Source organism: Thalia democratica, chromosome 7 (genome assembly GCF_965202585.1).
Source record: "Thalia democratica chromosome 7, ktThaDemo2.hap1.1, whole genome shotgun sequence".
Classification (NCBI taxonomy): Eukaryota; Metazoa; Chordata; class Thaliacea; order Salpida; family Salpidae; genus Thalia; species Thalia democratica.
The window spans coordinates 36,007,766-36,023,692 of NC_139171.1; the positions used below are offsets into that span (position 1 = coordinate 36,007,766).

The 15,927-nt window shown below is 27.5% G+C and overlaps 1 protein-coding gene and 1 pseudogene across 1 annotated transcript; both read right to left on the reverse strand.

The window, feature by feature from the left end:
• Positions 1–1,272: 1,272 nt before the first annotated feature.
• On the reverse strand, positions 1,273–11,741 carry LOC145840228 (sorting nexin-8-like). The gene is made up of 13 exons (XM_082947410.1): positions 11,697–11,741; positions 11,295–11,422; positions 11,024–11,156; positions 9,993–10,180; positions 9,262–9,379; positions 8,838–8,956; positions 8,157–8,237; positions 7,155–7,315; positions 4,245–4,377; positions 3,589–3,657; positions 3,404–3,517; positions 3,281–3,316; positions 1,273–3,074 (listed from the first exon to the last, which is right to left on the reverse strand). The coding sequence occupies exons 1-13, from the start codon at positions 11,710–11,712 to the stop codon at positions 2,850–2,852; spliced, it is 1,521 nt and encodes a 506-aa protein (XP_082803536.1). The 5' UTR covers positions 11,713–11,741; the 3' UTR covers positions 1,273–2,849.
• Positions 11,742–12,651: 910 nt separating this feature from the next.
• On the reverse strand, positions 12,652–13,494 carry LOC145840525 (transmembrane protein 65 pseudogene; annotated as a pseudogene).
• Between the last annotated feature and the right edge of the window lie 2,433 nt (positions 13,495–15,927).

Consider the following 15,927-nt stretch of genomic DNA (forward strand, 5'->3'; position numbering starts at 1 on the left):
AAACTACTATTGCTTTAAGTTTCAATATATATATAAAAAGATTATTATGGGACCATTTCTCAAAAAATAATTTAAAGTTAAAAACAACAAAAAGGCTTCTATACGAGAAGGTTAATTTAATAAAGATAGGGATAGTTATAGAAAAAAAAAATTTTAAGAGATTAGTCATTATACTAAAAACAGCTATATGTTTTTATGGTAAAGATTAATATTGGCCGGATAGTTTTTAGAAAAAACAATAATAAAAGAGATAAGTCATTATCTCAAGTTAAGCTATACTTGATTAAGTTTTACATTTATTTTAGTCATATCACAAAAACAGTTTGAAATTGTTGAAATGTACAAGAAAGTCCAAATTATGAAGATTTTGAAAAAAAATAAAATTTAATAAAAAAAATAATAATTCATTATTATCCAATGAATATTATAACTTTAATTTCAAAGTTTTAACTTTGTAGACCGCTTATATATATTTTTAAACTGAAACAAATAATTTTAAAAGACAAATTTGTCATATACTTAACGCATTTTTTTTACTCAGTTTTACTTGTGTATATAACAGGCTGCCAAAAGTATTTTTAATATTTTAAAAGTTTAAAAAAACTTTCCAGGTTTTTAAAAGTGCAAGTTTATTTTATCCAATTTTAGTATTTATATAAGGTAAACAATGTCATAAATTGCATGAATTTAATGAAAAGATACTGTAATGCTACTATAAACTCGTTTTATAATAAACAAGTTTCTTATTAATACAAAAAAAATAGTATGCTAGATTTTTGGCATCTCAATCAAATTTCATTATAGTACATTTAAAGTTGTTTAATTTTCAGGTTTTTTAGTGACTTTTGTTCAAAATTCAAAGTTTTTTTCCAGTCTTTTTTTTCAATAGTTCTTAAATTCAAGGTTTAATGGTAACCCTTATATAAATTTATAGCTATAACTGAGATAATTATTAGTAATTAATAATAATTAGTTTAAATAACAGGAAAAAAAAAACAGAAATATGTCCAGTACAAAATTTTCTAGTTGATTATTTGGTTACTTAGTTTTTTTAGACATTAAATTTAAAAAAAAAAACATTAATTTAACATAAATCTAACACAAAATATTATAAAAAAATAGTTTTTTTCATTTTTGTCTTAAAAAATTTATCGATAATACTATACATAAAAATAGTTTTACAGCAAGTATACTTATAAAAATTTGTTCGTAATATTTATAGCTTCAATGTAAACGAAATATACAAAAAAATATGAAAAAAATGGTGTAATAACTAAAATGAAAAATAAAAAGTTTAAAAAATAATCTTATCAAAATGTAATTAGAAAAAAGTACTGAAAACTATGTAGGTTTAAAGACTAAAACATAAAATTGCAATAATCATAGCCTTTTTGAAATCCAATTTAAAGCACCAAAATTAATCTTTGGGTGATTAGTATGGTAAGAAAAACAATTTACAAAGGCAGACAAATTATAATTGCACAAAATAAACATGTATATGGCGATATATACGGATGAGTAGCTTTAAATGCAATAGAAATATATTTTAATTTTTTACCGAAGAATACAAACAATTATCTGTTAGTTTTAGAGTTAATGTTGATGAACAAAAAATTTCTAGAAACAGCTATTAAAAGAAATATATAAAATATTTTTATAACGTACATAAGCAAAAACCTTATTTGTTAATCGCAAGACCAAAGCTATTCTATAAGTGTAAACCAGCCAAAGCTCTTGAATATTATTTTATAATTACTGTATTCAAACGGGCAAGCCTATTACATAGCAACTAACTTTTGGCACGGTACGCATAAAAATTTTGATGACAAACTGACAACGGAAAGGGATACAAGCATAACAGTCTTCTTTAAAACTTCAGTACGTACAAAACATTGATTTTGAGTACACTTGATTGTGTTTCAGATTATCTTTAAACATGCTGGTTGAAACTATTAAACATATATATATATATATATATAAATTGCAAATTCATATACCATCGATACTTTTACATATAATTTTACCTAACATATACGTTGAGAAACTTGTTTTAAAGTAATTAGTATCAATAAAGTGTGAAATCTAAAATCAATTGGTAATCAGTTTAAAATTCAACAAACTGTTCAGAAAGAATAATGATTTATATTCCTTTTAAATTACAATAAACAATACTTTTGCTGAACAAACTTTAAGTCATGGAAAACTTTGCGAGTACACATTTGAAAAAAAAAAAGCAATATTTTAAACTTTTTAAAATGTAACTTTAGACAGCACTTCGTTTATTTTTCATCTTGCGGCATAAAAGCTGTTCGGGCTCAGCTGGAGTTTATGGAAATATTTATATTTAACTTACACCTGTGAAAATTACTTGTTTAATCAGAACAGTTTATCCAGTTTTAATTGATATCTTATCCCTGATGAAGCAGAAATCCTAATATTGATTATTTTGCATTTTTTGTACGCATTTGTCACGATACTTGAAAAAGGCCATGGTAAAATAATTCTAAAGAAATACTTGCTGAAAACAGATGACTTTTTAAGTTGTTGCAAAAAAAAAAAAACGTTAGATTGAAGCTCGAAATTAGAACAGAAAACTAAAAAATCCTCCTTCTGATAGAGAATCATGAAAATTTAGAAACTTATTTGGGTAGCTTCAAAAACCTCCAACTAATTTGCATATTTGCTGAGGTTGTATATTTTTTAACAATTAGTTTTAATCTATACCCTTATCTTTAACATATAACAAAAGATTAAATTAATAATTAAAACTAAAAACAACATGAAAAAATGCAAGCTCAGCAAATATGCATTTAAGATCCATGTTTTTGTAGCTACCCATCTTTTTCTCCTTAATTTCCATTGGTCGTCGCGTTAGTTGCCACGGACAACGGGGCAAGGACGTCCTTCCACAGGGCCGCCAGTTGCTGATGACCGCGCAGCTGGGTGGACTGCAGGGTGGTCAGCACCCTGGAGAGCGTTTCCATGGTGATGTGCTGCAACAATTGGGCGTCCAGGTGGATGCAGTGAAGCGAGAAGGAGTTGCGCTTTTCCCGCGTCTCAATCAAGTTGGCTTGCTGTGATTGGTTTAAAATGTTGGTTGACCAATCAAAAAGATTTTGTTTAAAATAAACAACTAGTTTAAAAAAAAATTGAGGTAAAATTTATTTGGAAAATAATTATTTGCTTTGTTTAGAATAAAAACTTTTAGATTTTTTATGCTTTTATTTGTAGTTTCTAATGTGTTACAAAAAGGTGCTTGAAACGATCTTATTCAACTAACTGCTTGAATTCTCGTATCCATTTTGTCCATCCCAGGCTGCAACGTAAAAATAGAATATTTTTTTAATCTACAAAAACAAGTTTTACAATAGAGTTTAAAAAAAAAGTTAAAAAGACATCAAACCTGCTCGATGTTTGCGATCGAGGCCGCCATCCTCCTGGTCTTCAGGGCTCCGTACTTCTTCAACGCGTAGTGGTGCTCCTTCAGCACCCCGCGCTCGTGCCTGTCGCACAAATCCTGCGAATTCGTACAATGTACATATTTATTTGACAAAATCTTAATTTTCAGTAATATCCCGTACAACCAACCTGAAAAGCGACGAGAATGTCGAACAGAGTGTTGAGCTGGTCGACGACGCCCTCATCTTCCCGCTTGTTCTGAATGTTGAATATACACATGTGTTATTGAAAGCAGTAGTTTTTACGGCCAGAGGGTTTTATATGCATGAAATTCAGTAAGTTGTATGTCTTTTTATATTAGGAAAATTCGTGTTTTAATTATTAAATGCAACGAAAAAAGAACTTGGATTAAGTTCTTAACCTGGCGTCTTAAATTTATGTCTTTAGTAGTTTGACTCGTTAGGAAGGAAATAAAAGTTAGCAAACTATTACAAAAAATAAATAAGAAAAACTTTAAAAATTGTTTGTAAATGTTGTTATTATACACAATATTGTTAAAATATACGGTAGTAACTTAAAATAATAAGGTGATAATCTTAAAAATAAATATAAAGCTGAAGCTTTCAACCAAAGACGTTAAACTTTCTAGTTCGAGATATAAAAAGAAAAAATATCTAGTTTTGATAAATTACAAATTATTACAGAAATACACAAACAACAAAGGTTTTTTTAAAAGTAATAAATTTTGGTCTGTTTTCTGCTGTACCACAACATTATTTAACAAATGCAGAAACAGCTTAAACAATTCCGGAATATTTACAAAATACACATCTACAAGCACAAACTTGCAACGAATACTTCTCGCTGATGGCCGAAAAGTCGACGGCGAGGCTCCTGAATGTCTTCTTCAGGGACTCCATCGGATTTGACTTGCCAGCCGCCCAATGCGAAGTCGGCCTGTTGTCGTTTCCGATCGCTCTGGTAAAGTTACGTCAGTATGTATAAAAAAAAGCGTACGTAATGTTTTATATCAAAACTAGAACTTTTAAGTTTTCGAATGTACGAGCTTAACCTTTTTTTTTATGTTTTAGGTTTAAATGGATACGTTTGATAAATCAGAAAAAAATCCAACTTTTTTTAAAACTATTTTTATTTCTTTAGTACAAATCAATATAATATTCAGATATCAACCAAGAAACTATTTTAATGTTTAGTAATAACTTTCGCTTAATAATACATATTGAACCAAGTTCTACAATCAACAAAAACATCGGCGAAAGTCAGCAGAGCGGAAGCCTGAACTTTCGTATGCCGTCTAATCTAAGACTGATGAGTCCTAATCAGGACGAAACCGGACTTAATCTACCGAGAGCTTGTGGTCTGATGATCGAATTGGTATGATCAACCCTTATATAAAACTCGAACTGAGTTTTATTTAAAACTTAAGATTGTGAATATTTTCGAAGTTGCTTGAAAAAATAATTGTAAAATGATAGATAATCTGGTAATAAAAAACAAACAATTCGAACTTGAAATTTTAAGATAAAATAACGACTAAGGTAACTTTTTATTTACGTATTGTCCAAGTTTATATGTAGACACACTACTGGTTTTGTAGAAATTTTTTAACATTCCATTTATAAAAAATATCAATTAATTTGATACATTACTATTATTAATTAAACCCAAAAATAACCATTTAAAAAAGCTACGTAACTTAAAGTACAACGAGAATCAATTTAGTAAAACTAAATTATTAAAAAAAAAAACATACATACAGAACAGCATAATTACATAACACGAGAATACATCCAATATATGTAACAAACCACTAAGTTATCGACTTTCAGTTCAATTGAGTGAGTAAAGTTAATTTGTAAAAATGTCTGTATTGGATAGAAGAGGCTATTTACCGATACTTACCAGATTTAACAATAAAAACTGCACGTTCAATAATAAAAGTAGACATATTGATAGCAGAAAAGATTCTGAATCAAATTACTTTTAGTCAGCAGTTTTTCAAGTCTTGTCATACAACTTGTTGAGAAAAATGCTTGTACAGCAAACTTGTGCAATTAATTTATGCAAATAAGCAAACGTAGGTGGTATTAAACCATATAAGTGCTAGTATTAGAAATTATAACACAAACATGATAATTTAAAAACAAATACAAACTAATTGTGTTGTTTAGGAAAAGCAACTAATGTGCTTTAGTTTAACTTGCAAAGTTTATTTCAGTATTTGAAAGATTAATACTGTTTTTTATTTAGTTTAAAAAACATTAAATTTGCCTTTTTTTTGTAAACTGCCAACTATAGAAGAATGTTGAATTTTTCGATCACAATACTACATAAATTTATATTTCCGGTTTCAGTAAACTATTACTAAAATTTTAACAATTCACTTCCACCAGAATAAAATGCCAAAGTTTTTTTTTATTTGTGTAAATAATACTAAATTTAAACTTAGTTAAATATGTCAAAACAATAACAAAACAAAAATTTTCAAGAATAATAGCAAACTATAATTTGATTTTATAATGTTTAATAAACACTATACTACTTAAAATTTTATCTTATTTTACCAACGCATCTGCACTTATAAGATTAGTTATGATTTATTGTTCAAATTTGATATACAGTGCTTTAGTTAATAATACAAGCACTGTTTTACACAAAACTGCAAACACCTACAGTTTTAGTTATTTTTTATTGTTTTCTTTAAAAGTATTTTTATTATTTGTGTAGCGATGTACTCACACACAGTTGAATTTTTAATTACTCTCTTGTAAATATCAATCATTTAATTCAGTACTGGTGGTCTTTGAAAGAATTATAAATCTAGCAAACAATTTTTTTACAATTACATAAAAGCTTAATAGCAGCACAGTGTTATTACAAACTTAGCTAAACTTAATTTTTAACTACAATATTACGTACAAATATTCATAAACTTTTTATAAAAATTTTTGCAATAAATTTGTTATTGTTTTTGAAGACGACTTGATTGTTAAAGTAAAACCTAAAAGCTTTAGTTACCATAATTTATAGGTTTTTGTTTGCGCTTGTGTAAATTACAATCTATTTCACAAAAAAGCTATAAGTTATGGCAACTATGCCTTAAGATCTCTCATCAGTGTTTGTTTTATTTTTAACTACAAATACTTTTTATGTATTTATCATTGTAGTCTAACAAATTATAAAAAAAATTTAATAAATAAAGTTTTTTCTAGTAATATGGTAAAATACAAAAAAGAAAACAGTTTTTTATTATATGAAAAAATAATCTTAGAGTTTCAAACTATGAGCTTACTTTTAAGTCATGTATGCTTTAAAAATACAAGTTTGTTACAAAAATACATTTCACAAAACAAATAACTAACAAAAAAATTTACAAAGAATTTAAAATTGTCTATTTCTTTGCGGATATCACCAAAAACAACTAACTTAAGGGAAATTAAATGTGTATAAGCTACTTAAAGTGGAATTTTTTATTATAAACAATTTATTCAACTATTAAGCTTTTAAAAATCTTCCGAATTACCTTCAGGTAAAAAAAACTAAACAAGTAAACAAAAATATTTTTTCTTGATCGGAGCTAATGATTTTTCTAAATATATGTGGCTCATTTATTTCTATCATTATTATTACAAAACATTGTAAAAATATTAAACTTATTTAAACATACTTTATAAGTACTTTTCAGTACAAATTGTAAACTTGGTACTTTTTATATAACTTTTTTATCAACAAACTTGAGTTCCTCGCCGAACCCGAGCATGTCGAGGGAGTTCCCCTTGCTCCTGCCGGCCAACCGGGTGGCGATGTCGCGGAAGCGGGTCACGTGAGCGAACATGTCCCTCACCTGGTCCTTGTACACCGCGAACTCGTGCTGCGTCTCCGGCCCCACGTACTCCTTCAGGTGAAGTTTGTGAAATTGTAGAAAAAGAGGCGGTTCGGTTGAATATTATATTTACACACGTTATTATTTTTTGATTAAAACTTTTTTAGTTTATATGATTTGTAGTAAAACTTTTGTTGATTTTATCAGTTTCACGACTTTTTTTCCTTCGTGAAGTTTATAAAAATTGTAGAAAAAGAAATGGTTTAGTTGAATAACATATTTACACACATTGTTATTTTTTTAGATTTAATTTTTTTAGATGACATAAGTAAAATTATGTTTGATTATGTTTTGCTTTATAAATAGGTTAGGAATAAAAATATTTAAGAAAAAAGTAGATTTATTTGATTAAGAGTTGCCAGAAGTTTTTTTGATTTTTATATATTATATATATATATATATATAGTTACATTATATATTAAAACACGTATTTTTTGATTTAACCTTTTTCAGTTTATATGATTTATAGTAAAACTTTGTTGATTTTATCAGTTTCACGACTTTTTTTCCTTCGTGAAGTTTATAAAAGTATAGAAAAAGAGGTGGTCAGAGGAAAATAGTAGAAAATAGTGATTTAGTTAGTAATATAATTAATAATATATTTATTCTTTTAGGTATTGTTAGTTTATATGATTAAACGTAAGATTTTTGTTGATTTTATCTATCACATACTAAAAACTTTTAATGAACTTTAAACAAATCCAAGTTGTTGAACAGATTTAAATGTTTCTGATAACTTTACTTTTGTTGTTTTTATATGCTTTTAAACCGTACAACTCATACAAAACTGTAAACATGGTAAAGTACAATTAAAATAAATATATATAGCAACTTATTTAAAAGAGATAAAAACCTTGGCATTGTCTGCATGAGGGTTCGTCATGAATTCATCTGGATAAGTTTTGAATTTGTCCTTTATTTTGTTTACGACTTCCTGTAAAAACAAACAGCTTTTAAATATAACTGAAGTTAAACTAATTTATTGTTGGTGTGAATCAAATAACTAGTATATTTATATGACAAATAAATTCAAAATCATCGAAATCATTTAGTTTAACTTTAAATTTTAAATATAAGTATACATATAATGTTTTTGAACTTATTATTTTAGTACTAAAGAAGCATATTTGAAGTAAGGATTTACAATTAAAAGTTTACAGATTTAATACCACCCCAACAACATAAATATTCAAGTATATTAGTGCACACGGTATTTCAAACATTTACAAAATTTACTTTTAATTCAACCTAATTTTTATGCATAAGTATATTTACAAATTTATTTAAAATTTAATTATATTAGTGTACACGGTATTTCAAACATTTACAAAATTTACTTTTAACTCAACCGAGCTTTCATGCATAAGCATGTTTACAAATTGAATGCATGCAAAAAATCAATCATTAACTACACATTGAACTTAAAGTGTCAATAAAACATAAACAACGTGAACAAAAATAACCTGCTTTGGCGTATACATGTTTTTTCATGAAAAAATTAAAACGTTTTAACAAATCATTAGTGATAACGAACCCCGTTGTGGGTGTAGAAGAAGTGCAGCACAGGGCTGTCGAACATGCTCGGGTGCCTGCTTACGATGTTCAGGAACCTCCGCAGCGCCTTCCTCCGCGCCTCGATGAAAGCTTCGTCCGCTGTTCGAGTTTGAAACTTGAGAGTACAGTAAAAAAAATTAACACACGAAAAAAAGCTGTTAGATTTTTAAAGTGTTTTATTTTTTCCTGGTGAAACTTATTGATAAATGTTAAATTACTTTTTAAAATAGGTGAAGAAATACAAGTTGTTAAAGTTATTTAATTCACTGACATGTTGTAAAATTATAATAAAATTTTTGAATTTATAGTTAGCTAATTAAACTTAAGTACACATACGTTTTCTATTTAGTATAAAAACTTATAGAAAATAATAAATAATAAATTTTGCAAAATACTAAACAAACAGTTGAGCATCTTTTTAGGGGGTAGCTTCGGGATCATCCGGTACGGGAAAATTTGCTGCAAGACTTCTCGCAGAGCGACAAAATCATTGTACCTCCTCTGCACAGTGCTTTTGTTTCTCTGGTGAATACTTGTTTACAAAACTTACTGGTTAGATTGATTTGCAATGAAATAGTAAAATCACACGTTATTAGAACTAAAGCATGTTATAACCCTAATTGAAGAATATTTTTAAGTTTACTCTTTTATTTTATAAATTAATGATTAATTACATCACTTACAAGACTAAACCAATATTGTATGCTCCTGTGCACAGAAATTATCTTACTTTTCACTAAGACGTTGATAAGTAGTGAAATTATCTTTGAAATGATGGTTATTTTACTTTGCTTAATTTTAAAAATCAGGTTTTAAAAGATTTAATAAATAACTTATGGTATTTTGTTTAAAAAATATGTTTGACTTTAAAAAAAATTAACTGAAATAACTAATGTGTACATAATTACTTTTTTGATAATCCGCTATGCAAAGTTTGAAAAAGTTTGAGAAACATTGGTCTATTTAACATCTAAAAACATCATCTACGCTTTTGATAGAATAAAAACAACCTAATTTTTTTTTAATGTCTAAAACTTACCAAACGTACACAAGCAAACTTTTAGGTTAAGTCTTCACAAAATTATAAAAAAACAAACAACAACAACCAAACGCTTCTGCAACAACCAAAACAAACCTTGCTGTTGACTTCGTACTCTACGTGCTTGAGGAATATCCCCTTCCTCTCCGGCATAAGGTCCACCTCCACCGTGTCGTGGCCCAGCAGCTCGTCGTAGCTCGCCTCCAACACCGACGGGTCCGCCTCGCCCTCCTTGCTCAGCTGCTTCAGCGAGTCGGCGTCGCCCAGCGTCGGGCGCGGCAGTTCTTTGCGAGAAAAATTAAGTTTGGTCGATTGACAAATAGAGTGAGAATGTTGAACACGTTTTGAAAATTTTTATATTTAGGTTTTTTCAAAGAATCATTCGACTGTTTACCTGGAAACTTAGTCTTGCATGTTACGTCAGTGTAGAACAGGGTTTCCCAAAGTGGGCCATGACAGATACTCAGGGGACCATGAGCAGCAAAAGGGCAGCCATGAGCAGTAAAGGAGCCACAGAAGGCCATGAGGTCATAATTTGAAACTTACACTAGATATTCTGGAGTTGCTGATGAAGAGCAACAAAACAAAAAAAAAGGTCATAGGTGTATTTATGGTAATTTTTAAACTTATACTAGATATTCTGGAGTAGCTGATGAAGAGTAAAAAAAGGTCTTAGGTGTTTTAAATGGTAGTTTTTGAGTAATTTTGGTACAAGGAGACCATAGCTTTTTTTTATTTCTTTAAAGGGGGCCATTTGAATAAAAAAAGTTTGGGAAACCCTGGTGTAGAATTAAAAAGTTTAAAATTTGAATGTATAAGTAGGTACTTTTTAACCTTAATGAGTTGATCATAACTACTTTAAAAATTTAATTTGTAGAAGGTAAATAGTTTACTGGCATGTCCAAAGAATCAATATTAAAGTAAATTACAACTAATATAAATATCCGGAAATTCTGAAGTCCGTGTAGTTTACAACAGCTCCTTATAATTTTTAATTCAATTTAAACATTTAGTGTAGAAAAGTGAACAAAAAATACTTAAAAATACAGTCAAAATTTTTTTTACTCATAAAAAATACAATTTCATTAGTCTCAAAAAAGTAAAATCAAAACATGAACACAACACACCTTCGCCAGAGAAATTTTCCAGCAGCTTGTCGCTGATCGATTTTCCCTGCTGAGCAAAAGCGATTAGTGCCAGCGTTTTGTACAAGTTGCTCCTGTTCACCGCGCCCGACCTCACGTCTATCAGCGCCCAAATCTGCATTTTTTTATTGATGCGTTTGAACCAAGTAAATAAAACTTTAACATGAACCGCTAGCTAGACTTGCGGTCTCTTTAAATCATGTGCAAAAATCATGGATTTTGTACAGCTTTTATTAGCAAAACAGTTAGTGACCTGGTTCAAAACGGTCCTTTCAAGACCGGACTTGTTCAGCAGCCGGGTGATGGTGTTCTGAGAAATGCTTTCGTCGTTCGACGGGCACAAGACGTCGTACACGTCTCTGTAGTAAGGAGGGACAGTTCCTGCGAAAAGTTGGAAGCAACATTAAACTTTTATTCGTATAAAACTTCGTCTCTTGGTATTTTTTTAATAATAACTCTCGAGGAGGTTCAACAGCTATTTTTAGCATACATAACGCTCAATTTATACATTTTTAATTTACACAATTTAAACAGAAAGCATATTATTATCATCTTTGATAACATAATAAGAATAAATTCGTACTTGTATTGAAACTCATGACAAAATATATTTTAAAACCAAATCCTTTGGAACATCTACATTTAAACAACTAACCTCGGAGTTCATTCATTTTCAGCCAACAACTTAAACTTACTTTAATATTCTGAATTATCATTTAAATTTGAAACAGTTTTACAAAACAACTTTAAACACCTCAACATTTCAAACTAAGTAACTTTGAGTTACATTATGGGTTCAATAAATTTGGATCACATAATATTTGATTATTTATCTTGTTGAAAAACTAAATCAATTTGTTACTAAAACAATAAAAAAAAATGTAGTCATTTACTTTTGAAAAAATTTATCTTGTATATATAGGCCTCTAAAATAAACTTACAAACTTTTTTAGTAAAAGTAAAATCAGAAACAACATTAAACGTTTTTAAAAGCATAAAATATTTTATAATAATAAAATTTTGTAGCATAAATAAGTGCAATTTAAAACGTATGGAAGCAAATCAATGTTTTTATAATGAACAATTGATAAATTTTTAGTATACTTATTTACTTACTACCATTGTTAACTTATTATTAAATAAAAATATATCCTTTTATGCCTTAGATCTTCTTTTTTACTCAACGTAAAAGAAATTGAGTAAAAAAATTACAATGCTTTTTAATATATAATTTAATTTATATATTCAAAATTCGTATTTTAAAAAGTAACTAAAAAAGCATATATTGTAGAATATTGATTTAAATTTTTGGTACTAAAAAGAAAATTTATACTAATTAGAAACAAAAAACAATAATTATTAACTAGCTTTTGTACTTACAAAACTAAACCAAAGTTTTTGTAATAAAGATGTACATATATGAATTTTATATAAATAAATAACTTGAATGCAATAAAAATCTCTAAACAATTGTTTAACTTACTTATACAGTTAAAAAATGTCAAGTAACATAAAACTACACAAACGCTTAAACTAAGAGGCAGCATCAAAAACATAAAATATCAGCATATTGTAAATCCATTAGTATAAAAAAACAAAATGATCAGGTAGTTTAATAAAGCACAAAAAAATAAAACATGTTTTCCTCAGCTCCAATTTGCAACTCAATTGTACAAAATTAACTACTATAAACTAACAACAGTAATAACAACTGTTCAACATTAATTAGTAATCTTTATAACTAAATTATACTATTTATCAGTTTATTTTTTCTGGTCATCATCCTCTTTGATGAACAAAAGAGGCAGCATACCAACCAAGCAACCGATAGTGATTCCAATTATTTTACCTGACGCATTGATCCACCTGGTTTTTCTGAGTTCAGATTGCTTTTTGGTAAGGTCAGGAGCATGCAGTCCAAACTTCACACACCAAGCTTCCACATAGATCGACAGTTGAACGCCGCAGCAATCAGATATTAAATTGCCCAGGGCTGCTGCAGCCATAGTTGAAATACCAAACATTAAACCCAGCTTGTAGTCAATATATTCTCCTGCTAGAATCATTATGAAGTTGTCAAAAAAGCCAAAACCAATAAAAGGTACGCAGTTTATAAAAAACAGCGATTTAGCTTGGCTGTTTGTTATGCTTGGAGTTCCAGTTTGCTCTAACTTATCTTCTTCATTTTGGTATTTCTCAATTTCAAGAGCAATAAGCTCTCTCTCTTCTTTTGTGAGCAGCTTGATAGAACGTTTTGCATCTTCAAAATTGTAAGGCTCTTTGCTATAATACCTGCAAGTATTAACATGATGACTTGCTAAAACATGGTCAGTTGAAAACTTTCTTTTCACCAAACAGTTAACAAACAATTTTTCCAATGACTGATTACTTACTAAGAGCTTACCTACCCCGTAAGTTTTACACAACACACTCATTATACTTAAACTTCAAAGTTTTTATTATCTGCAAATAAAATTGAATGAAGATTATGATGGTAAAAAGTGCATTTAGATCAATTAACTACGTGCTAAGTTTAAAATTTCTATATCTAATGAAGTTTGGTAATTTGTAAAATAAAAAGTAAAAACACGTTAATTTTAATTTAAAAGCTTCTTTATGTTTCTTACTTTAGGATATTCAAAAACAAAAAGAATTAAAAATTAATAAAATTAAGGTACTAAAACCTTGTTTCAAATTTTATTGGTTTTAACAACTTTATTTGTAATTCTATTAAAAAAAATTTACAAGTTTTTACACTTTGTAGCCAAGTATATCCTACAATTTAGCAATTAGATTAATTATTATACAATTATATTATAATTATTTTTTTAATTTATTACTATAATAACCTGTGCATCTGTTTTTTCTTACTTCTCAGTTATATAAGAGAGAAAAAAATGTACAGAAAAATCAAATTTCATAGCAACAAATAATTGGATTTGTATTTTTGTTTGTTTTTACTTATAAACATCAAAGATTCAAAACATTAGAAATTTCTCACAACTATTTGTAAGATAAATGTAAAAAAAATAATTATTATAAAAATGTAAAGTCATTGTTTTTTCAAGTTTGCATCTATGTACTGCACAAAACTAGGTTAGAAATGTCATAGTTCTGATTATAATAAAAAAAAAACCCAAGATGAATTCAGAAAAATTTTCATGCATTTTCTGAATGGTTTAAGACACTAAGTCTTACTTTAAAACCAAGAGTTGGTAGCTTTTATAAGTTGCAAGCCATAGCTGGTCAATCCTTATTCTAGATACTGCAAAAGTTTAAAATAAATAGTAAATAAGAGTGACAACAATCAATCAATTTAAAATTAAACTAGCCATGTTTTCTTCAAACTTTCTACCAATTAAAATAAAAATAAATAAATGGTTTACTTTATGTTAAAGTGTGCTATTGTGTCTTCCAAAGCAATATTTAATAACTATTTCAAGTTAATTAATTATTTAAAAAGCAGAACTAAATGATATCACTTTTTATTTATAAATTACTTTTATTTGCATTTGTAATTATATTTATATGTTATACTATTCATTGAACAAAAAAAATAAAAAGGCGCTCAAAAAGTTTTGTCTAAGGTCCTGGTGTACAAAAAAACCTTAAGGTTATTGAGTCGTACACCACGGATACAGTTTTATGCTTGTCCAGGACAGATATAAAATAAAGTGGTAATTTTTAAAATAAAAAAGTAATATAAAACTGACTAATTTTAAATAGAGTGTTTGTGCAATTTTAAACTACAATTCTTATTCAACTTTTAATTTTTACAAATGATGAGACATTTTAATGAAACTTTGTACTGTATTACCTTTAAAAAAATCTTGTAGACTAAATAATAATTTTTTAAGTATAGAACTCTGATGTTTTTAGTATAACATTTGAAAGGAATATATTATATATTTACAAAATAAATACATTTTGTGAAATAAGCTTATGTAATTTAAAATTTGTCAAACACTAAGCAAAATAAAGTAAAGGAAAAACTAAGTTTTTTTTTAATTTTAATCAACTTTATCAAAGGAACTCAAGTTTTTTCTTTCGAAAAATTGCAAAAAACAGGAGAAACTATTTATTATCAAAGAAAAGTGGAAACAGCAATTGTTACTGACACATAAATTAAGGTGAGTGAACAAAATATTTTAAAAACTGATGTAATTTTTTATCATGTTTTTCAAAAATATGTTGCTTAATAGCTGTTAAATAAATTTCGTAAATTAAAAAAAACAGTAGATCAATAACAAGATTAGAATTACTAGTAAAAAAAAACTAAATTGTCTAATGAGCACAGAATATTTTTTCATTAATATACTGTTTACGTTCTAGAAATTTAAAAAACCACTGTCTTACATAAAGCTATTAGTAAACTTAAATTAAATGATTCTATATTAAAGAAAAACTTTACAGTTTAAATGAAGTATAAAAATTTGTTAATTAAGTTTTTCTAAAGATATCTTTTTCTCATACTTGACTTATTTTAGATTTAAGTATAAAAGTAAACTTGCTTCTTAAGACTAGTAGGATTTTCAAAATTAATATTTAATCTTTTGTTTGTGTAGAAAAATTGCAACATTCCTTAAATCTAGTTGAACAAATTTTTATTATCATATACTATAACACATATATTTTGCTTATTAATGTTAGTAGCTATATTTCCACAATATTATTTAAAGTTTATATAAAAAAAAAGTTTTGTGGCTGTCAGTTAACCAGTAATGATGTGGTACTTTTTTTTAAGGAATTCAAAAACATTTTATAAATTTTAACTATTGTTAAGCGAAAAAAAAAATGTTTTAATTTTAATCTTTGATTGAATCAACTGTTTTAGAATGTAAAAATTAACTAAACAAGCTTTTGGTTTCTTTACATAAAAGAAAAAA